This window comes from Balaenoptera ricei, chromosome 8 (genome assembly GCF_028023285.1).
Source record: "Balaenoptera ricei isolate mBalRic1 chromosome 8, mBalRic1.hap2, whole genome shotgun sequence".
NCBI classification, from domain to species: domain Eukaryota; kingdom Metazoa; phylum Chordata; class Mammalia; order Artiodactyla; family Balaenopteridae; genus Balaenoptera; species Balaenoptera ricei.
The window spans coordinates 63,598,064-63,621,336 of NC_082646.1; the positions used below are offsets into that span (position 1 = coordinate 63,598,064).

At 40.9% G+C, this 23,273-nt stretch overlaps 3 protein-coding genes across 3 annotated transcripts; all 3 read left to right on the top strand.

Annotated features, from left to right (window-relative positions):
* The first annotated feature begins 4,973 nt into the window (after positions 1–4,973).
* On the top strand, positions 4,974–5,555 carry LOC132369809 (RNA polymerase II subunit A C-terminal domain phosphatase SSU72 like protein 3-like). Its single transcript, XM_059929495.1, has one exon. The coding sequence runs from the start codon at positions 4,974–4,976 to the stop codon at positions 5,553–5,555; it is 582 nt and encodes a 193-aa protein (XP_059785478.1).
* Positions 5,556–7,382: 1,827 nt separating this feature from the next.
* LOC132369810 (RNA polymerase II subunit A C-terminal domain phosphatase SSU72 like protein 3-like) lies at positions 7,383–8,383 on the top strand. The gene is made up of 2 exons (XM_059929496.1): positions 7,383–8,086; positions 8,187–8,383. The coding sequence occupies exon 1, from the start codon at positions 7,472–7,474 to the stop codon at positions 8,054–8,056; it is 585 nt and encodes a 194-aa protein (XP_059785479.1). The 5' UTR covers positions 7,383–7,471; the 3' UTR covers positions 8,057–8,086; positions 8,187–8,383.
* Positions 8,384–12,218: 3,835 nt separating this feature from the next.
* LOC132370163 (olfactory receptor 52B4) lies at positions 12,219–15,279 on the top strand. Its single transcript, XM_059929908.1, is given in 5 exon segments — positions 12,219–12,325; positions 12,504–12,526; positions 14,305–14,393; positions 14,396–14,546; positions 14,549–15,279. Coding segments are annotated over 5 exon segments (1,101 nt in total).
* Positions 15,280–23,273: the final 7,994 nt, after the last annotated feature.

The window sequence follows — 23,273 nt, forward strand, 5'->3', positions numbered from 1 at the left end:
AGAAGTTAACTGCATGCTAATCACAAGCATGTAGACCCCAGACCAGTTGGAACTAGAAGGTTGATGATGCTGACTCCCCATTACCTCACCACCAACCAATCAGAAGAAAGTCTATGAGGTGATCACTCACCCTGCAACCCTCTACTGCACACTGTCTTTAAAAACCTTTCACTAGAAGCCATGGGGAGTTTGGGTCTTTTGAGTGTTTGCCACCTGGACTCCTTGTTTGGCACCTGCAATAAACACTGCACTTTCCTTTCCCAAAACCCGGTGTCAGTAGATTGGCTTTACTGAGCTTGGGCAAGCGGACACAAGTTTGGTTCGGTAAGACTACCCTCTCCTTCATCTGCTGTTTGAGGCACATCTTGTTGTCTTTTGTCAATTGCAAAGCTCTCAGGCCTTAGTCCTTGTCTTTGAAATATTTATAGAAGTACTTCTCCCTGCCCTCCTTAGAGAAGCCCAAGATTTCTAGACAGTGGGAATTCTTCCAAAGGCCAAAGCTTTGTCAGGTCATTGAGTCAAGTGGTGATGTGATGGGAGGTTTTGGGAAGCAAAGTGCTCTGCAGTAAACTGCTCAGCAGGTGAGGTATTATTCGCTGTTCCACTCAGTCTTAACGGATCATATGTGTGCTCGTCACAGGGTTATCTCTGTTCCTTGAACTAATCTAGGAAGAATAGGAGTCTCTCAGGCTGGGCCAGAATCTCTGAATAGAGTCACAGAGGTCTGTTTAATACAGGCATTACGTCTGAGATACAGATGAGTCCTCATAGCTCACATTTGTAGCTCAGTTCATAACATTAATTAAGGTTGGACCAACACTCAGTAGAAATGTTTCTGTGCATCTTCTTGATGAGCCTGTGATGGCAATAGGCAACTACTTATGGTCCTGGAGATCCTGGATGGGGACTTCTCTTTTGGTGATGATTTAACTTTGAAGACACAATTGATATTTTCTAAAAGGATCCAGATAACCATTTTATTAAAAAATATCTGTCTGATAATTCCAATATTTAATTCATTTGTAGTTCTGTGCCTGTTACATTTTTCTCATTGATTTTTGTTATTGATAATATTTCTTGAAATGCTTGGTAATATTTGACTGGGTGTGATTTCATAATAGACATTGTATGTGAAAAACTGCAGAGGTTATAGCTACTGTTCTTTCTCCAAAAATGCAGATCTTGCAGTGATTTACTATTTCTCAAAGATATATAAGCAGATGTACACAACCTTAATGGGAAAAGTAAAGAATGCTAGAGCAGTAATGGAACCTTACACACCTTGGGAAGAAATGAGAGAATCAAGCCCCATTCAGAAGATTCAAGACTGCAAGTATCCCTTTGATGTCAATTCCACCTGTGAGGAGAGCATCTTCAACAGAATTGTGGAAGATCTGTGCGCCAGAGAGCAGGAGACCTGTCAGACTGTGCACGTGATCAATGTGGACACGGATGACACCCTGGAGGACACCACCCTTGGAGCTTTGATCATCTGTGAGCTCTGCCAACGCCTCCAGCATGCTGATGACCTAAAAGACCATCTGGCCCAGCTGCTCCTGGCAGTGGAGGGGAAAACTAGAAGGAGCTTTTTTCACATGGTCTGCTTCTACTGAAGATCTTGGGATTCTTCAGCCGTCAGAACTTGTGCCTGGAACTTTGAACTAGTCTGTATTTTCTGTGAGAGGTGTCTTTAATGCCCTTTCCATTAAAATATCTTTGTATGATTTTTTTCAGGTACACCTACCCAGGGAAGAAAATGGATGGGAAAAGCGTTTTATGGAAATTGGAACATGGACTACCAGTAGTCATAAAATCGCTTCCTATGTGGGAGACGATTCTCAAGGTACTTACCTTGGAAGAGACAATTCAGGGATCACATCACTCTGCAATGAAGTTACCATCCAGGAACTCCATTTTCCAGATGAGCAAACCATGGCTGATCCTCCCAGTCTCCTCCCTTCACCTCTGTCCAAATTATACAGCACCATTTTGTGAACTGGCCTTCAAGGGTTGGCTTAGCATAGTGCTTCTCAATGCCTTTGAAACATGGTCCTCCCCTTGGGTTGTGATTATAATTTGGGCTCTGAGACCTTAATTCTCTCCTTTAAAAATTTTATTTTATTTTATCTTTTTACACTATTCTTTACTGTTTAATTGAAGTATAGTTGATATACAGTATTACATTAGTTTAAGGGGTACAGCAAGGTAATTCAAAATTTTATAGATTATACTCCATTTAAAGTTATTACAAGATAATGGCTGTATTTCCCTGTGCTGTACAATATATCCTTGTTGCTTATCTATTTTATACCTAGTAGTTTGTGCCTCTTTATATATATATATTTAATTGAAGTATAGTTGATTTATGATGTTGTGTTAGTTTCAGTTGTACAGCACAGTGATTCAGGTGTATATATGTGTGTATATATATACACATACATATATATACACACATATGTATACACACATATATATTCTTTCTCACATTCTTTTCCCTTATAGTTTATTACAAAATTATGAGAATAGTTCCCTGTGCTATACAGTAGGTCTCATTTTTTAAAAATGTTTTACGTCTGGGTCACTGACTCTAAGAAAAAATTTTCACAACTTATGTAAGCTCTGACAACATTTTCATTTATGCCTTTTCTCTAACAGGACTTTTAAGATCTTCCTGCTTCTCTTCTATTCTTGAAACAGTGCTTTTTACAACTTCCCAGGGACTTCCAAGGTCCAGTCAAGTTGCAGAAACCTCTTCTTCAAGGCAGGTGCTCTTAAGCCTTGGTGTAGTACACAATCATATGAGTGTTTCTAAAAAACACAGATCTATGGGCTCCACTCCCAGAGATACTGATTGGGTGATCTGGGGTCAAAATTTGCAAAATTTGCATTAACACATTCCCAGTTGATGTTGATGCTTCTGGTTTGGGGATTCCACTATGAGACTGAGTGTATTTACTGAGGTAGACTCTTTGCAGTGTGACAACCACTGTAACTGACAGAGGCACAGGGACATAAAATCTGTGGCTTTATAACAGATATTTCTCCTGCAACATTTAGAAGTGACATGACTATCTCTTCTTACTGTTTGGTATTCTGTTCACAATTTTTAAGTATATATAGTTTACTTAATAAATTATGCAAGCTAATAAAAGCAAAGTACTTAAAATTATCATATTTCAATATAGAATGCTCAGACACAGCTGTACTCAAAGACATCAGAAAGCCAGTGGAGGCCACTGGAGGCCACTGGAGTCTTTCGAGAATTATCATGAATTTAAGAAAATCAAAAGGAGGATGTGTGGTTTTCTTGTAACTCCCGAAACACTATCAGCAGGGATGTTTTCCAGAAGTCACTTTTTACACTGGTGAATCATTTTATGATTTTATTGACAAAACTATGTGTGCCTTCCTCTGATTTAACACAGTTACATTTGTAGAGTATCAATTGTATGAAAGAAATACGCAAAAACACTTTTAATTTTATGTGTAAGCGAATTAGTGTAAGCATGGAAATTCAAACACATTTTCCACATGCATGTTCTCAGGTCACTGGAGTGGCCAGTGGCAAGCTTGGGAATAGTCTAGGTATTTTGTCTAATATCAATAGTAGCCCCATACACAGGTGAACAAACAGGGCTAACTAGAGATTTCAAAACGCTCCCAGTGGGTAACCATACCCTTTCGAAGAATTAGATTTTCAGTTGATTTAATCACCTGATTGTTCTGATGACTGGATTGAGTTCTCTGGTCAGAGCACTCTATCCAAACCCAGTCAGTCAAGAGTTAACCCAATCAATCAATCAATCAAGAGTTCTCCAGGCACCAAGGGTGGGTGGTGACTTAATATAAGCCTGGTCTCTGTTCTTTGACAGTACACTAGTTGGAAGAGCTGGACGGAGGCAGCCTTCTCCGTGGCTTCAGAGTCCCCTCAATCTCCAGCCGCCTGGCTGGAGTCCCAAGTGGCGACCACCATGCCCTCCTCCTCGCTCTGGGTGGCTCTGGTCTGTATGAGTAACATGAACAGGAGCATGGAAGCCCACAGCATCCTCATGAAGAAAGGGTTCAGTGTCAAGTCTTTTGGAGTTGGATCCCATGTGAGGCTCCCAGGACCCACAGGCAACCTCTATGTCCTTTGCTCAGTCAATTGTACAAACTAACAAAAGGAATGGAGCTAAAAATGACTATTTCAGTATAGGATGGTCCAACAGAGCCGTACTTGAAGACATGGGAGAGCCGGTGGAGGCTGCTCCAGTCCCTGGAGAAACATCATGAATTCAAGAAAATCAATCGGAGGATGTGTAGTGTTCTTGTAACTCCTGAAACACTGTCAGCAGAGATGTTTTCCAGGAGTCGCTTTTTACACTGGCGAGTCATTTTATTATTTTATGGGCAAAACTATAGGAATCCTCCTGAGATTTGACACAATTACACTTCTAGAGTATCAGCTGATGAAAGGAATATGAAACAACCCTTGTAATTTTATGTAAAATTGACTTAAGTGTGAGCTTGGAAGTTTCAAACACGTTTTTCACAGGCATGTTCTCAAGTCACTGGAGGGACTGGTGACAAGTTTTGGAGGAGTCTAGGTAATTTGCCTAATATCAATCGTAGCCCCATCCACAGGTGCACCAATAGGGCTAAGTGGAGATTTCAAGACACGCCCACGGGGTAGCCATACCCTTGTGGAGATTTAGACGTTCAGGTGATTTAACGACCAGATGGTTCTGATGACTGGATTGGGTTCTCTGGTCAGAGCCCACTATCCAAACCCAATCACTCAAGAGTTAAGCCAATCATCAATCAAGAATTCTCCTCCCACTGTGGGGAGGTGACTCCATATAAATCCGGTTTCCGTTCTTTGACACTAACACAGGTTGGGAGAGCTGGACGCAGCCGGTCATCCTCCTGGCTTCAGAGTCCCCTCGGCCCCTGAAGTCCACTCGTCTGGCTGGGAGTCCCAAGGAGCCGCCATCATGCCCTCCTCTCCGCTCAGGGTGGCTGTGGTCTGTATGAGTAACATGAACAGGAGCATGGAAGCCCTCAGCATCCTCATGAAGAAAGGGTTCAGTGTCAAGTCTTTTGGAGCCGGATCCTGTGTGAGGCTCCTAGGACGTGCAAGCAACCTCCCCGTGGTTTATGATTTTTCCACCACGTATGAGCAGATGTGCAAGGACCTTCTCCACAAAGATGGAGAACGTTATAGAAGCAATGGAGTCTTACACATCTTGGGAAGAAACGAGAGAATCAATCCTCACCCGGAAAGATTTCAAGAGTGCAGGGATCCCTTTGATGTCATCTTCACGTGTCAGGAGAGCATCTATGACAGGGTGGTGGCAGATCTGTGTGCCCGAGAGCAGAACTGTCAGCCTGTGCACGTGATCAACATGGACATACACGACACCCTGGAGGACGCCACTCTTGGATCTCTGATCATCTGTGAGCTCTGCCAAGGTCTCCAGCAGGCGGATGACATGGAAAGCAGTCTGGCTGAGCTTCTCCTGGCAGCAGAGGGGAAAACAGGAAGGAGTTTTCTGCACACGGTCTGCTTCTACTGAAGATCTTGGCTGGTTTGAACTCCTTCGTCGGTAAGAACTTGTGCCTGGACTTTTGGGCTAGTCGGTATTTTCTGTGAGGAGCGTCTTCAAAACTCTTTCCGCTAAAAGACATGTGTATGATCTTTTTTTCAGAGACACCCCAGCCAGGGAAGGAAGTGGAGGAGAAAAGCATTTTATGGGAAATGGAACACGGACTACCACTAGGCATAAAACCCTTCCAACACTGGGGACAGCATTCGAGGTACTTTCCTTGGAAGAGACAATTCAGTGCTCACATTGTTCCGTGAGGAAGTGAACATCCAGGAACTCCACTTCCAGATGAGCAAACCATGGCCGATCCTCCGAGTCTCCCCCCTTCACCTTCGTCACATTATATGGCACCAGTTTGTGTACTAGTCTTCAAGGGTTGGCTTAAAGAAGTATTTCTCAATTCTTCTGAAACATGGTGCTCCCCTCTGGTCTTGATTATAGTTTGAGCCCAAGATCTTGCTCTTCGACGTGTGTTAGAATGTTTCAGGTCTGGGTCACTGACGCTAATAGAAAAAATTTCACGCTATATGTAAGTTCTGAGTACATTTTAATTTATGCCTGGTTTTTCCTACCATGATTTTTCTCTTATGAACATCCTGCTTCCATTGTGCTCTTGAAGCCCTGCTTGGAATGAATTCCCAGGGACTTCCAAGGTCCAGCCAAGGCTCAGGACCCTCTGCTTTGAGACAGCTGATCTCATGCTTTGGTGCACATCACAATCATCTGAAGGGCTTCGTACATCCCAGATCTCCAGGCTCGACTCCCAGAGTTTCTAATTTGATGGTCTGGGGTCCAAATTTGCCTTTGTCTCACGTTCCGGGTTGATGTTAAAGCCCTGGGTCTTGGATTCACGCTTTGAGAAGACCGAGTGTGTTTACCGAGGTAGGACTCTTTGCAATGGGACAATCACTATAATTGACAGAGGCACAGGGACATAAAATCTGTGGCTTTCTAAATGGATGTTCCTCCTGTACCATTTTGAAGTGACAGGACTCTCTCTCCTTCCTGTTTGGTGTCCCGTTCATGAGTTTTACCTCTATGTCCTTTGCTCAGTCAACTGTGCAAACTAACAAAAGGAATGGAGCTAAAAATGACTATTTCAGTATAGAATGGTCCAACAGAGCCATACTTGAAGACATGGGAGAGCCAGTGGAGGCCACTCCAGTCCCTGGAGAAACATCATGAATTCAAGAAAATCAATTAGAGGATGTGTAGTGTTCTTGTAACTACTGAAACACTGTCAGCAGGGATGTTTTCCAGGAGTCGCTTTTTACACTGGTGAATCATTTTATTACTTTATGGGCAAAACTATAGGAATCCTCCTGAGATTTGACACAATTACACTTCTAGAGTATCAGCTGATGAAAGGAATATGAAACAACCCTTGTAATTTTATGTAAAATAGACTTAAGTGTGAGCTTGGAAGTTTCAAACACGTTTTTCACAGGCATGTTCTCAAGTCACTGGAGGGACTGGTGACAAGTTTTGGAGGAGTCTAGGTAATTTGCCTAATATCAATCGTAGCCCCATCCACAGGTGCACCAATAGGGCTAAGTGGAGATTTCAAGACACGCCCACGGGGTAGCCATACCCTTGTGGAGATTTAGACGTTCAGGTGATTTAACGACCGGATGGTTCTGATGACTGGATTAGGTTCTCTGGTCAGAGCCCACCATCCAAACCCAATCACTCAAGAGTTAAGCCAATCATCAATCAAGAATTCTCCTCCCACTGTGGGGAGGTGACTCCATATAAACCCGGTTTCCGTTCTTTGACACTAACACAGGTTAGGAGAGCTGGACGCAGCCAGTCATCCTCCTGGCTTCAGAGTCCCCTCGGCCCCTGAAGTCCACTCGTCTGGCTGGGAGTCCCAAGGAGCCGCCATCATGCCCTCCTCTCCGCTCAGGGTGGCTGTGGTCTGTATGAGTAACATGAACAGGAGCATGGAAGCCCTCAGCATCCTCATGAAGAAAGGTTTCAGCATCAGGTCTTTTGGAATGGGATCCCTCGTGAGGTTCCCAAGACTGGCACCCAAGGAACCAGTGGCTTATGATTTTTCAACTTCATATAAGATGATGCACAAGGACTTTTCCTGTAAAGACCGAAAATACTACAAAGGGAATGGAGTCTTACACATCTTGGGAAGAAATGAGAGAATCAAGCCTCATCCGGAAAGATTTCAAGAGTGCAGAGATCCCTTCAATGTCATCTTCACCTGTGCGGAGAACGTCTATGACAGGGTGGTGGCAGATATGTGTGCCAGAGATCAGGAGACCTGTCAGCCTGTGCACGTGATCAACGTGGACATAGAGGACACCCTGGAATTATCCACCCTTGGATCTCTGAGCATCTGTGAGCTCTGCCAAGGTCTCCAGCCGGTGGAAGACATGGAAGGCAGTCTGGCTGTGTTGCTCCAGGCAGAGAAGGAGAAAACAGGAAGCAACTTTCTTCACACGGTCTGCTTCTACTGAAGATCTTGGCTGATTTCAGCTCCTTTGCAGGTAAGAACTTGTGCCTGGACTTTTGGGCTAGCCGGTATTTTCTGTGAGAAGAGTCCTCAAAACCCTTTCCATTAAAGGCTGTCTCTATGATTTTTTTCAGGTACCCTTTTTTTCAACCCAGGGAAGGAAGTGGAGGAGAATATATTTCATGGGAAACGGAACATGGACCGCCAGTCGGCATCCAAACCCTTCCAATTTGAGGGACAATGGTGTGGGTACTTGACTCAGAAGAAAGAATTCAGTGCTCACACAGCTCTGCAAGGAAGTTAACCTCGAGGACTCCGTTTTCCCGATGAACAAACCACGGCTTATAATCGAGTGCTGGACAAGTGATGTGTTGAAGGATGCTCTGGAAAAAAAAAAAACAACATTGTGTATTCCATCCATTTTTATGAATTTCCTTTTGCCCTTTTGGCGAGGTGTATGTTAATTTTTTTTTTTTTTTCGTGAGATAGGATTATATTAAATGTTTGAACTTTGAAATATTTTTATTTTTAGATTGTATGTCTTTTACTAATGCCAACTGTATTAGAAACTCAGGGTAGATAATGGGTGGCATTTATTACTAAAATCCTGGTATGATCTGTTCAATTAAATAGCTCATTAAATGAAATAAAACCTCTAATTTAAAGAAAAGGTGTCTTTTCATTTGTGGTAGGGGATGCATATTACAAACAGATCCCCTTGGTTTCTTATTGTTCAAGCCATTTGAATTCCATGGAGAAAAGCATTCTTTCCTAAGGAGAATTTTCTTTATGCTTAAAACATTCATCATTTTGAGTTTTGTGCTCCTCTGAAAGTGGATCCTTACTATTGGGAAGTAAAACACTCTTGGTTCTAATGAGCAGTGGCACCAAGTCCTGTGTGACTTGCAGGAGAAAATAAAGGAGAGGTAGTTGGGTTGGTTGAATTAGGTTACTTGCTATGTCACAAAGTAGATGTCGACTTTCTTTACAGAGTGTAGGCAGATTGGAGCAAGGTTGGACCTGTTGGGACTAGCTTGTACAGTAATTCCTGAGGATAAGAGTGGAGCCAGGAGGGGATAATCCATTGAGGCTATCATTTCATGTGATGGGAACACCAAATTAAAGTAGATTTTTAGGTAGTTTTGGGTGTTCTGAAGATAGAAATGTTTTGTCCAGTTGATATTATTTTTGCTGGAAAATCCATTTTGAGGAAAATTTACTATGTTGCTAATTGAGTTCCTATCTGTTTGGGCAAGTCAAGGAAAATATGACAGATGAGTAAAATGTTGCAGGTGCTAAAATGGAGTGATTACAGTGATGAATTACAAAATATAAAGTGTATATAAAATGGATAACTAATAAGGACCTACTCTATAGCACAAGGAACTCTTTTCAACCCTGTAATGAGCTATATGGGAAAAGAATCTAAAAAAGAGTGGATATATATATGTATAACTGATTCACTTTGCTGTACAGTAGAAACTAATACAACATTGTAAATCAACTATAGTCTAATAAAAATTAAAAATAATATTATACATTTACTTAAAAAACAAAATATAAAGTGTATGTGAATAAATGAAAAGGAATGGGACTGGATTAAATAGATGGTGGAACATTGTCTAAGAGTCCTTATAGGTCATAAACATATAAAAGAGATTGGAAAGTTAGAACTTTAATGTTGGTGAATTTACTGTTTCGATTTTGATCTAGTGGTAGAGTTCTTGATGGAACTGTAGAAGTTGGTGTCTCTTGTAGAGTTAGAAAAATGCAGTTGAGGGACTTCCCAGGTAGTCCAGTGGTTGGGACTTCACTTTCCAAGGTAGGGGGTGGGGGTTCGATCCCTGGCCAGGGAGCTAAGATCCCACATGCCTTGCAGGAAAAAAGCCAAAAAATAAAACAGAAACAATATTGTAACCAATTCAGTAAAGACTTTTGAAAAAATGGTCCACATCACAAAAATCTTTAAAAAAAAGATGCAGTTGAGGAAGACGTGAAAACCCTGAATATCGTGGGCATCGAGTGGGTAAACTTTTGGTTGCTGGAGTTGCTAAGAATGAGAGCAGAAGGTGAGTTAAATGTCACCTGGGAGGCTGCCTGAGCCCATATTTCCTCCCAAACCCCTGCAGCACCTGGGGCTTCCTTGTGCGGAGAGTCAGAGACAGATTAGAAGGGGTGATTGGAACCCAGAGATCATTTACGTGGAGCTGTAGATGTTACCCACAGTGTTTAGCCAGGACTGCGAACTGCTGGCAGCATTCCAAAGGTATCTTCGGGTCTTACTCGTGGTGAGTGCAATCCCAGGATGCCGAGTCCTGATCTTCATCATTGGACAGTCCTTTTACCAGTATCTTAGGATGCTCTTCATTGTGGCAAGTTCTTTCCAGCTTCAGATCCACCAAAATTGAGTCAGAATTTGGACCAGAAAGCTGCTAAATTCTCTGTGGTCCTCCGGGTGCTACATTAAAAAAAATCATTGGGTGGGGAGGATGGGGCTAGATCAGGTGTTAGTTAAATATGGTGGGAGAATAGTTGCCATGTGGTCTGAACACCACTGGTGTTGGTAGTTTTGCTAAAGGGAGAAGTTATGTTTGTAAGTTGTAATTGTAGCTAACAATAATATTGTTCTGTCTAACCATGAGGAATGGGAAATAAAGATTTAGATGTGCTGCTGGAAATACAGCAGTTTCTTGAGTAGACAGACATGGTTCCAGTTAAGACACAGAGGCAAATGGAATATTTAGAAGGTTGTTGAAAATGAGATGGCAGGATTTAGATGCAAATTGCTGTAAGATATGAATATACATGTAACTAGAAAGGTTAGGTATGCCAAGGATGGCTTTGTGACTGGGACTGGGCACATGGACATAGCTGCAGGTGTGTCTGATCAAGTTCTATTTCTTGACCTGGGTGATGTTTGCCTTATAAGAATTTGTTAGGCCATTCATTTGTTTTGTTTTGTTTTCTGTATTTGTGTGTATGTTTACAATAACAATTTTAAAAAGTCCAAAAATGATAGAAATACTTTACAATCCAAGAAGCAATAACCTCACAATAGAAGTGTGTCAGTAGCTTCATTTGTAATTATTTTATTTCAAATCCCTCACTTCCCAAGTCCAATCTACCCCGATGTTGCTTCTTGATTATATATTCACCTTCTGACTGTTGTTCCTGCTTTCACTTCACTCTAAATCCACTAGGCAGGGGATATAATACTTCCACCTCACTCCATTGGCCAAAGCAAGTCATGAGGCCATCACAGATGCAAGGGAGTGGATAATAGACTGTAGCTCATGATGGAGGAGTTGTCTTGTGTGGACAGCAGAGGGAAGAATTATTGCCATCCATTTGTGCAGATAGTCCCACTCGACACACTATCAGATTGACAAATGTTCAATGACTTGACAATATAGTCTACAGGCAAGTTTGTGAGGAAAAAGTTACTTTCATACATTGCTGTTAGTAATGAAAGATAGTGTAGCCTCTCAAAGGGAATCTATCCATATAGGACAAAACTACAAATGCATTTATCCCTTGACCAAGGTAACCCTACTTGTGGAAATAGACTATCAGATCTTTCAATAGAATTATCCAACTGGAGAAGAGACAGAAAATACAGAAAAATCAAGAGACTTTCAAATAATGATGCAACAATGTCAAAAGGTCTAACATATGTGTTGTTGTTGGGATGTCGAAATGAAATGAGAGAAGGGGGCAGAAAAATGTCTTGTAGGAAATAATTGCTGAATATATCCAAATGTGGTAAAAACAATAAATTTACAGATTCGAAAATCTCTGAGAACTTCAAGGACTTTAAAAACAAAGAAAGCTATGTGTAGGCCTCTGCAGATCAAAATGAAAATTAAGATAAAGTGAACAATCTTGAATGCAGTTAAAGGAGTTAGTTAGGCAAATGAAATAGACATGTCTAAGGCATCAAGACTCACACGTCTCCTACTAACTGCTAAGCTCGTACAATTATATACCCTTAGACAACAGAGGTAAACATCAGTATTCATGACTCTGGAATTTGAAACTCATGTGAATTTCATTAATTGTTTTCATGAAGAATAAAACTTTAAAAACCATGAGTCCATATTAATTGTAAGTATTTATATTCCTGTTACATTACAATAGGCCTGAATCAAGGCTGGTTTACATGGTAGATGATTTATGTGTCAGATTATCTGGAGATGAAAAAGAGAGAAAAGGAGCGGGAGGAAGTGAGGAAGATGTGGAGTGGTCTTACAGACCCAGCCCATTTAAGAAGAAGGTGAGGCTCTTGGAGACAGTTCTGTCCCTGGAGCCCTGGTGTATGTGCTTTCCCTCAAGGGCTCTCGTGACAGAGGATAAAGAGCCCAAATCCTGCAACAAGGTAAATTTCATCTCCAATTGAACAGCTGTTCCTGAAGACTCAGTCTAAGGCTGATAAATGAATTATACACCTGCAGATGGGGTTGGTTCAAGGCCGAAGGTAAGTGCTGGGCAGGTGTTATGTCCCAGACAGGCCAGAGGGTACAGGACACTTGGAGGCTGTTAATATGTGTGGAATGATAGTGACCAGAGACACAAATCTGGTTGGTTCTAGCAGAAGTGGAGGGTGAGGTCTGGGGAGGGAGGTGAGAATACATGGTCCATCTGATGTTCCTGAAAGTTAGTAAATAAAGAGTCATCATCCAAAAAATAACTGGTGCCCAATAAGTGGACCGGGCATTAGAAGATGGAGATACTGACTTAGACTGCAGATATGTCTTGGCAAATATGAGAGGACCCCTGAGAATGTCTGGGATCTGTGCTGGGGTTCCTAAAGCAGGGTGTGGAAAGAGGAGACCTCCAGGCCCTCTTAGGCAGATGTGAGAAGAAAACATGAGACAGGAGACATTTGAAAGGGGATTTCTAGGATGAACATGTATTACACCAAAGTCGCTCTATCAGGAGACCAAACAGGCAAATACCCCTGAGTTCCCTGGCTTCCATTTTTCAGTGAAACAAAACCAAAAAAACAAACAGCACTTCCCTTTTACTCCTTTTCTCCAAACACACACCCATCCTCAGCTTCTATCATCTCCTCCCTTCTCAAGCCCCTCTCTGTGTTGAATTGTGTCTTTCTGGCTTTTTCCTTCTCACAGAGCAGCCCTATGCTCTCCAGAGACAGTTCCCTGTATCAAGGCCAGTGACTAGACTCTCCTGACCAGTAACTCTAATTGTAGAAGAGTTTCTTCCATCACTGGGAGGATGGTTATAGGAGCTGATTTTCCTCCCCTCAAAGAAAAAACAGAGGCACCGAGAGAGGTAACCTGGGATGGAAGATAAACTGTTAATGAGCCTAAGACATAACTTATACTGAGACAGATATTCTGAGATACCCGTCAACAGAAAGAATCAACATTTGTCTCCAATTTTCTAAAACCACCTGCTTAAAGTTTGCTTCACTCTCAGACTTACGCCCCTAGGATCCTGGAAGTTTCCCATTTTTTTCTGCATCTGGATTAATGAATGAATGAATGTACACTAAGAACCAAATGACAATATTTCCGCCTGCAGAAAAATCTTCCAAATGTCATCCCCATTCCCTCCCAGCACTAACGCCTTATTTTCCAATGTCAGTCATTTCTAAACGTAGTTCCTAAGATGTGAGCATGAGCAGTGTGTCACCCCAGGCACACAGGCCCTGTCAGTGTTATTCCTTAACCTTTGTCTACTGAATCCCTTCACAAGTGTGCAAATTGTATGTGGTGAATTCAGAGAGATTTTAAATCTCATTTCCATCAGTTAGGCCAAATCTGCCTGTATGACCCCACACGCTGCTTTCTTCAGTATTCCCTGTGCATAGCTGCCTGGATCTGAACGAACACTGTTCATAAATGGTATACTTCAATTTGAATACCTACGTTTTCCATATTACTTCGTTCTCTTTTCATTCTCTTTATGATAAACCATCCACCACAAGGTGAAGTTCAAGTTTATATTCAAGAAACCTCTTGTTACAGCCTTCACAGGTACATATAATGACTTCCTTTGAATATTCATAAGCCTCTGTTGGTAGGAGAAATATATACAATGATATGTTTTGTTTGATTATCTGGAGATATGCATATCTTTTAATTAGACTGTCACTCATTGAAGCAGAGAACATACCCTATTGACTTTTTATGTTTCTTATTATTTGCATGTTCAAAGAAGATGGAGAGTGTGAGATATGCCAAAAGAATATTCCAGGAAAATCTGGATTTTCATCTCTGTGAGTATGAGGTGATGTCTCTGGTGGTCTCCATGGGTATGTTTCCTTAAACCACACTGGTGTCAGTCACACAGTCTTCCACTTGCTGGGCATCCCTGGCTGGTCCTAGAGGACCAGCACATGTGGATTTCCATCCCTTTCTTCTTTTCGTATGTCATTGCCCTATCTGGGAACAGCCTTCTCATCTTCATTATTGTGGCAAAGCACAGCCTCCACGAACCCATATACCTCTTCCACTGCATGCTGGCTGGGGCTTTGTCCTCTCCACATGCGTAGTACCTCAGGCCTTGGCCATCTTCTGGTTCTGTGCTGGGGAGATCTCCTTGAATCGTTGCATCACACAGTTCTTCATTACACACAGCACTTTCATGTCTGAGTCAGGGACCTTGCTAGTGGTGGCATTTGACTGCTACATTGCCATATGCTTCTACCCGCTGAGATACACCACTATTCTTACACACACACTGATTGGGAAAATTGGTGTTACCATCTTTCTGAGAAGTTATTGTATGATTTTCCCCATGATATTTCTTCTGAAAAGATTGACTTTCTGCCAAAGTAATATAATTCCACGCACCTGTTGTGAACACATTGGCTTGGCCAAATATGCTTGTAATGACATACGAGTAAACATCTGGTATGGACTCTTTGTTATAATGTCAACCGTGGTCTTAGATGTCCTACTAATTTTTGTTTCCTACACGCTGATTCTCCATGCTGTCTTCCACGTGCCTCCCCAAGATGCTTGTCACAAGGCTCTCAACACGTGTGGCTCTCATGTCTGCATCATCCTCCTCTCTTATGGGCCTGCGATCATCACAACGCTTACTCAGCAGTTTGGAAGCCAGGTTCCACCTCATATCCACATCTTGTTGGATAATGTGTGCATTCTGGCTCCACCTATGCTGAATCCCATCACTTATGGGATCAAGAGCAAGCAAATTCGAGAGCAGGTAGCTCACATATTTTTTCCAATGCAGAAATAACTTTGGAGGAGGAACAGTGTTTTCAGCATTTCTAGCTATCCATGATGTGAACTATGGAACTGGTGGATATAAATGCTCACGGTAAACTGACACAGTAGGTAATAGTTTAGTGAATTGTTTCTGTAGAATGTTCACCAGGTAGGTACTGAACTTCCAGTTTCTACTGTCAAAGCAGTACAGCGAGCAGTGTCGTGTTTGACTGAGTAAGCTCCATCCTGCCCAGAGTATGTGGCTAGAAATAGGACTTCCCAAGGTCTTACATCTTTCATATCACTAACCTGATCTTTGGTAATAGAAGAAATGAGAACAATGCTCTGGTTTCACATTTTTTTCAATTATTTATCACTGAGTTTCTCATCCTTTGAGACATCTTGTGACATCCCTGAACTATCACATATAAACCTGCATTCCTTTATGTCTTTCTATGTAGCTAAGCGACTTTCTTAGAATCAGTGATTCTTAGGGTTTCAGGTATTTTTATTATACTATAATTTATATCCTATCACATATATGTCAGAGTACAGGAATGTAAATGAATTGCTTGAATCACATTTTCAAAACCCTTTGGGAGACTGAGGCTGATCCCTTGTGTAATGGGAAAATGCTAATGTGGTATTTGATGGGTGCTATGTACCAGGAGAATGTTGAAGAACGGGAAGTCCCTCAATCTTCACATCAGACCATGATCTTCAGTGATCTCATCAGCTGGGCAGTCAAGGACTGTTTTTTGGCCTCCTTTAATGCAGTACTTCCTAGATCAATTTCCAAGGAATCTGCACTTCCATTGACCCACCTGCTCATTAACTCTTTACCTTTCCCAATTCATACCATACTCCAAATATATCCATGCTTTGTCTTGGGATAACATCTCTTGACTTGTAGAAAATATTTTCTCCCAGGTTTATTGAGATATAATTGCCATACAACATTGTGTAATTTAAGGTGTATATCTTGTTGTTCCTACACACTTCGTTTTTTACAGCGTGATTACCACAGTAGCGTTAGTTAATGCCTCCATCATCGAACAAAACTATCATTTCCTTTTTTTGTGGTGAGAACATCTAAGATGTACAGTGTTATCGACTTTCAAGTATATGACACAGTGTTGTTCACTCTAATCACCATGCTGTTATTATCCTGAGAACTTAGTCCTCTTCTAACTGGTAGTTTGTACCCTTTGACCAACATCTCCTCCTTTCCCCTACCCCCAGACTCTGGCAACCACCATTCTATTACCAATCTCTCTGAGCTCAACTTTTTAAGATTCCACATACAAGTGATATCACACAGTATTTATTTTTTCTCTGTCTAACCTATTTCACTTGACATAATGCCGTCAAGTTCCATCTATGTTATCACAAATGGCAGGATTTATTTCTTTTTTAATCTGGAATAATATTTCATGATATATATGCTGCATTTTCTTTATCTATCCATGCATCCATGTACACATAGGTTGTTGCCATGCCTTAGCTATTGTAAATAATGCTGCAATAATAAACCTGGGGGTGCAGATGATTTTTGAGTCAGTATTTTCATTTCCTTCAGTTAAATACCCAGAAGTGCAATTTGAGGATCACATGGTAGCTATATTTTTAATTTTTTGAGGAACTTCCATACTCTTTTCTGTAGTGGCTGCAACAATTTACATTCCCACCAACAGTGCACAGTGGTTCCCTTTTCTTCACATCCTCACTGACACTTGTTATTTCTTGTCTTTTTGATAATATCCATTGCAAAGGTGTGAGATGACATCTCCTTGTGGTTTTGATTTGTATTTCTCTGATGATTAATGATCCTGAGCTCCTTTTCATGTACCTGTTGGCCATCTGTATGTCTTCTTTGGAAAAATGTTCATTCAGACCCTCTGCTCATTTTAAAATTAGATTGTTTCAGTTTTTCCTATTGAGCTGTATGAGTTCTTCATATATTTTGGATATTAAACCCTTATCATTGTTGAAAAATTCAATTAACAATCAAATTGAGAAGAAAAAAAGAATTTTTTTCAAGCCAAATTGAGGATTATAACCCAGGAGACAGACCCTCGGAATCTCTGAGAACTGTTCTGTCTCTTAGAAGTCGAAGGCAGAGTCATGTACATTTTTGAGACAAAGGATCATACATCAAATGACATACTGACATTTTACATAAAGTTCACCAAATATACATAGTCCAGGTAAGCAGGTACAAAGTGAACAGCAAGTCACCATGACCCCCTACAGAGTTGGAAAGAAGGCTGATATTTTAAGAAGGTACAGTGTTAGCTTCAGAAGAAAGGAAGAAACACATTGCTCTTTGTGACTGAGAAACATTTCTCCCTTTGAGGAGATCTGTTTAATGTGTAAGGCAGATGCACATTGCACATTAGGGAGGGAAGGAGGAAGCCCACACAGACAGAGAGAAGAATCTTATGTTTAAATGTTCTTGTCCTGCCTTAAAATATACATTTTATTTCATTAACAGATATACGATTTGCAAATATTTTTTCCCCAGTTGGTAGGTTGCCTTTCCATTTTGTTGATGGTTTCCTTTGCTGTTCAGAGGCTTTTTAGTTTGATGTAATCTCACTTGTTTATTTTACTTTTGCTTTTGGTGTCAGTTTCAAGAACTTATCACCAAGACCAATGTCACATGGCTTACTGCTTATGTTTCCTTCTAGGCGTTTTACAGTTTCAGGTCTTCTGTTCAAGTCTTTAATCCATTTTGAATTGATTTTTATGAACGGTATAAGAGAGGGGTCCAGTTTCACTCTTTTGCATGTGGCTGTTGAGTTTTCCCAGGACCATTTGTTGAAGAGACTGTCCTTTCCCTATTGTATATGCTTGTCTTCTTTGTTGTAAATCAATTAACTTTATATGGATGGGTTGATTACTTGTCTCTCTTTTCTGTTCCATTGATCTATGTGTCTGTGTTTATGCCAATACCATACTGTTTGATTACCATGACTTTGTGATATAGTGTGAACTCAGGAAGCGTGATGCTTCTAGCTTGTTCTTTCTCAAGATTGGTTTGGTTATTTGGGGTTTTTGTGGCTCCATACAAATTTTAGTATTGTTTTTCTATATCTCTGAAAAATGCCATTGGAATTTTTATAGGGGTTGCGTTGTATTTGTAGATTGCTTTGGGTAGTATGGTTCTTTCAACAATATGAGTTCTTCCAATCCATGACCACAAAATAGTTTTCCATTTGTTTGTGTCTTCTTCAATTTCTTCCACCAATGTTTTATAGTTTTTAGGGTACAGGTCTTTCGTCTCTTTGGTTAAATTTATTCCTAGATAGTTTATTCATTTTATGCAATTGTAAATGGAATTGTGTATTAATTTCTCTTTTGGATTGTTTGTCATTAGTGTATAGATACAGAACAGATTTTTGTGTATTGATTTGTATCCTGCAAGTTAGCTGAATTTGTTTTTTTTGCTAACAGTTTTTTGATTACTACTGAGTTTGAATATTTGTTGGATAGTCTTATTTCTTCTTGTGAGTTAAAGATAGCTATCATTTGTTTAGTGATTAGCAAATTGCAGCTCCATGCAACAAGCATGATACCAAGGAAACGGAAACTCTGCCAAGATCAATGGAAGAGGTAGGGACAAACCAATTTCTGTTTTATTTTTAAAGTCTGTTCTCTTGGGTCCTTTAACTTGTAAATGATCTGGCTCCTCCTGTCTTTGCTCATTTAACTCTTGAAAGCTCTATGTTGTTCTTTTCTATTTTCATTTTTTTTAAAAAAACAATAATTATATTTTCTCTATTATATTTAGTTTAACTATTTGTGCAGTATTTTTTTAAACTTTTATTTTAAATTGGAGTATAGCTGATTAACAAAGTTCTGATAATTTCAGGTGCACAGCAAAGCGACTCAGTCATACATATACATGTATCCATTCTCCCAGAAACTCCCCTCCCATCCAGGCTGCCACATAACATTGAGCAGAGTTCCATGTGTTATACAGTAGGTCCTTGTTGGTTATCCATTTAAAATATAGCAGTGTGTACATGTCAATCACGAACTCCCTAACTATCCCTTCCCCCACCCTTCCCCCCAGTAACCATAAGTTTGTTCTCTAAATCTGTGAGTCTGTTTCCGTTTTGTAAATAAATTCATCTGTATCATTTCTTTTTAGATTCCACATATAAGCGATATCATACAACATTTCTCTTTCTCTGTCTGACTTGCTTCACTTAGTATGATAATCTCTAGGTCCATCTATGTTGCTGCAAATGGCGTTATTTCATTCTCTTTAATGGCAAAGTAATACTCCATTAGTTAAAAAAAAGACAAACATTAATAGCTATATTTGTGAAATATACTTTGTCTTTTTCATTGTTTAATGTTTGAAAATTCTTAAGCTATGATTTGAATGCTGTTTACATCAATTTCTATATTTTAGTTTTTAAAACTTAAAAATGAAAGATTATTTAAACAACAAAGAATTTGAGTGAGGATTACATGGGATATTATACGTAAAGTACTTGGAAAAGCATTTATAGACTTAGAGGTTTTATATATATATTTGCTGTCATTATGATTATGTTCATTCTTTTTTGTTTCATTGAAGTTTTATTTATTTATTTAATTGATTTACAATGTGTTAGTTTCCAGTGCATAGCAAAGTGACTCAGTTATAAGTGTATATGTATATATAATCTTTTTCATATTAATTTCCATTATGGTTTATTACAGGATATTGAATATAGTTCCCTGTGGTATAAAGTAGAACTTTGTTGTTTATCTATTTTATTTTTTATTTTTAAATTATTATTTTAAAAAACTGATGTATAGTGAAATTACAATATTGTGTTAGTTTCTGGTGTACAGCATAGTGATTCAGATATATATATGTGTGTATATATATATATATATATATATATATATATACACACCACATATATAATCTTTTCATTTTCTTTGTCATCAAAATTATTAGAAGATATTGAACGTAGTTCCCTGTGCTATACAGTAGTCCCCTGTTGTTTATCTATTTTCTATATAGTAGTTTGTATCTGCTAATCCTAAACTCCTAATTTATCCCTCCTCCACCCCCTTTCCCCTTTGGTAACCATAAACTTGTTTTCTATGGCTGTGAGACTGTTTCTGTTTTGTAAATGAGTTAATTTTTGTTATATTTTAGATTCCACATATAAGTGGTATCATATGTTATTTGTCTCTCTTTCTGACTTACTTCACTTAGTATGATAATCTCTGGGTCCATCCATGTTGCTGCAAATGTCATTACTTCGTTCTTTTTATGGTTGAGTAATATTCCATTGCATATAAGTACCACATCCTCCTAATCCATTCTTCTGTCAATGGACGTTTAAGTTGCTTCCATGTCTGGCTATTGTAAATAGAGCTACAATGAACATTGGGGGTGCATGTATCTTTTCAAATTAGAGTTTCCTCCAAATATAGGCCCAGGAATGGAATTGCTGGATCATGTGGCAACTCTATTTTCAGTTTTTTGAGGAACCTCCATACAGTTTTCCATAGTTGCTGCACCAATTTACATTCCCACCCACAGTGTAGGAGGGTTCCCTTTTCTGCCCACCCTCTCCAGCATTTGTTACTTTTAAACATTTTAATGATGGCCATTCTGACTGGTGTGAAGTGATACCTCATTGTAGTTTTGATTTGTATTTCTCTAATTAGTGATGTTGAGCATCTTCTTATGTGCTTATTGGCCATCTGTATGTCTTCTTTGGAGAAATGTCTATTTAGGTCTTCTGCCCATCTTTTGATGGGTTGTTTGTTTGTTTGTTTGTTTTAAAACCCAGATTTATAGACTTGCCATTACATGATGCTATCTTTTATTTTTAATTAAATTTAATTTTATTTATTTATTTTTGTCTATGTTGGGTCTTCGTTTCTGTGCGAGGGCTTTCTCTAGTTGCGGCAAGCGGGGGCCACTCTTCATCACGGTGTGCGGGCCTTACACTATCGCGGCCTCTCTTGTTGCGGAGAACAGGCTCCAGACACGCAGGCTCGGTAATTGTGGCTCACGGGCCCAGTTGCTCCGTGGCAAGTGGGATCTTCCCAGACCAGGGCTCGAACCCGTGTCTCCTGCATTAGCAGGCAGATTCTCAACCACTGTGCCACCAGGGAAGCCCGGGTTGTTTGTTTTTTTGTTATTGAGTTGTATGAGCTGTTTGTATACTTCGTAAAGTAAGCTTCTGTTGGTTGTACTGTTTGCAGGTATTTTCTCCCATTCTGTACGTTGTCATCTCATTTCATTGATGGTTTTCTTTGCTGTGCATGTTTAATATTTTTGATGTTTGTTTTGTGACCCAGGATGTGGTTTATTTTGTTGCATGATCTCCAGAATCTTGAAAAAATATATTCTGCTGTTGATGGATGGACTGATTTATACGTGTCCATTAGAATTTGTTAGTGGTGTTATTCAGGCCTTCTCTATCTTTGCAGATTTATTGTCTAGTAGTTGTATCAACTAGTGAGAATGGGCTATTAAATCCCCAATTAAAAATGTAGATTTGTCTGTTTTTCCTTATAGTTCTATCAGTTTTGGGAGGAGCTTCAAGATGGCGGAAGAGTAAGACGCGGAGATCACCTTCCTCCCCACAAATACATCAGAAATACATCTGCACGTGGAACAACTCCTACAGAACACCTGCTGAACGCTGGCAGAAGACCTCAGACCTCCCAAAAGGCAAGAAACACCCCACGTACCTGGGTAGGGCAAAAGAAAAAAGAAATAACAGAGACAAAAGAATAGGGACGGGACCCGCACCAGTGGGAGGGAGCTGTGAAGGAGGAAAGATTTCCATGCACTAGGAAGCCCCTTCGCGGGCGGAGACTGCGGGTGGCGGAGGGGAGAAGCTTCGGAGCCACGGAGGAGAGCGCAGCCACAGGGGTGCGGAGGGCAAAGCGGAGAGATTCCCGCACAGAGGCTCGGCGCTGAGCAGCACTCACCAGCCTGAGAGGCTTGTCTGCTCAGCCGCCGGGGCGGGCGGGGCTGGGAGCTGAGGCTCGGGCTTCGGTCGGTCGGATCGCAGGGAGAGGACTGGGGTTGGCGGCGTGAACACAGCCTGAAGGGGGCTAGTGCGCCACAGCTAGCCGGGAGGGAGTCCGGGAAAAAGTCTGCAGCTGCCAAAGAGACAAGAGACTTTTTCTTGCCTCTTTGTTTCCCGGTGCGTGAGGAGAGGGGATTCAGAGCGCTGCTTAAAGGAGCTCCAGAGACGGGCGCGAGCCGCGGCTTTCAGCGCGGACCCCAGAGACGGGCATGAGACGCTAAGGCTGCTGCTGCCGCCACCAAGAAGCCTGTGTGCGAGCACAGGTCACTCTCCACACCGCCCCTCCCACGAGCCTGTGCAGCCCGCCACTGCCAGGCTCCCGTGATCCAGGGACAGCTTCCCCGGGAGAACGCACGGCGCACCTCAGGCTGCTGCAACGTCACGCCGGCCTCTGCCGCCGCAGGCTCGCCCCGCATCCTCCGTACCCCTCCCTCCCCCCGGCCTGAGTGAGCCAGAGCCCCTGAATCAGCTGCTCCTTTAACCCCGTCCTGTCTGAGCGAAGAACAGACGCCCTCAGGCGACCTACACGCAGAGGCAGGTCCAAATCCAAAGCTGAACCCCGGGAGCTGTGCAAACAAAGAAGAGAAAGGGAAATTTCTCCCAGCAGCCTCAGGAGCAGCGGATTAAACCTCCACAATCAACTTGGTGTACCCTGCATCTGTGGAATACCTGAATAGACAACGAATCATCCCAAATTGAGGAGGTGGACTTTGGGAGCAACGATATATACATATTTTCCCCTTTTTCTCTTTTTGTGAGTGTGTATGTATATGCTTCTGTGTGTTATTTTGTCTGTATAGCTTTGCTTTTATCATTTGTCCTAGGGTTCTGTCCTTTTTTTTTTTTTTAATTACTTTAAAAAATTTTCTTAATAATTATTTTTAATTTTAATAACTTTATTTTATTTTACTTTATTTTATTTTATTTTATCTTCTTCTTTCTTTCTTTCTTCCTTTTCTTTCTC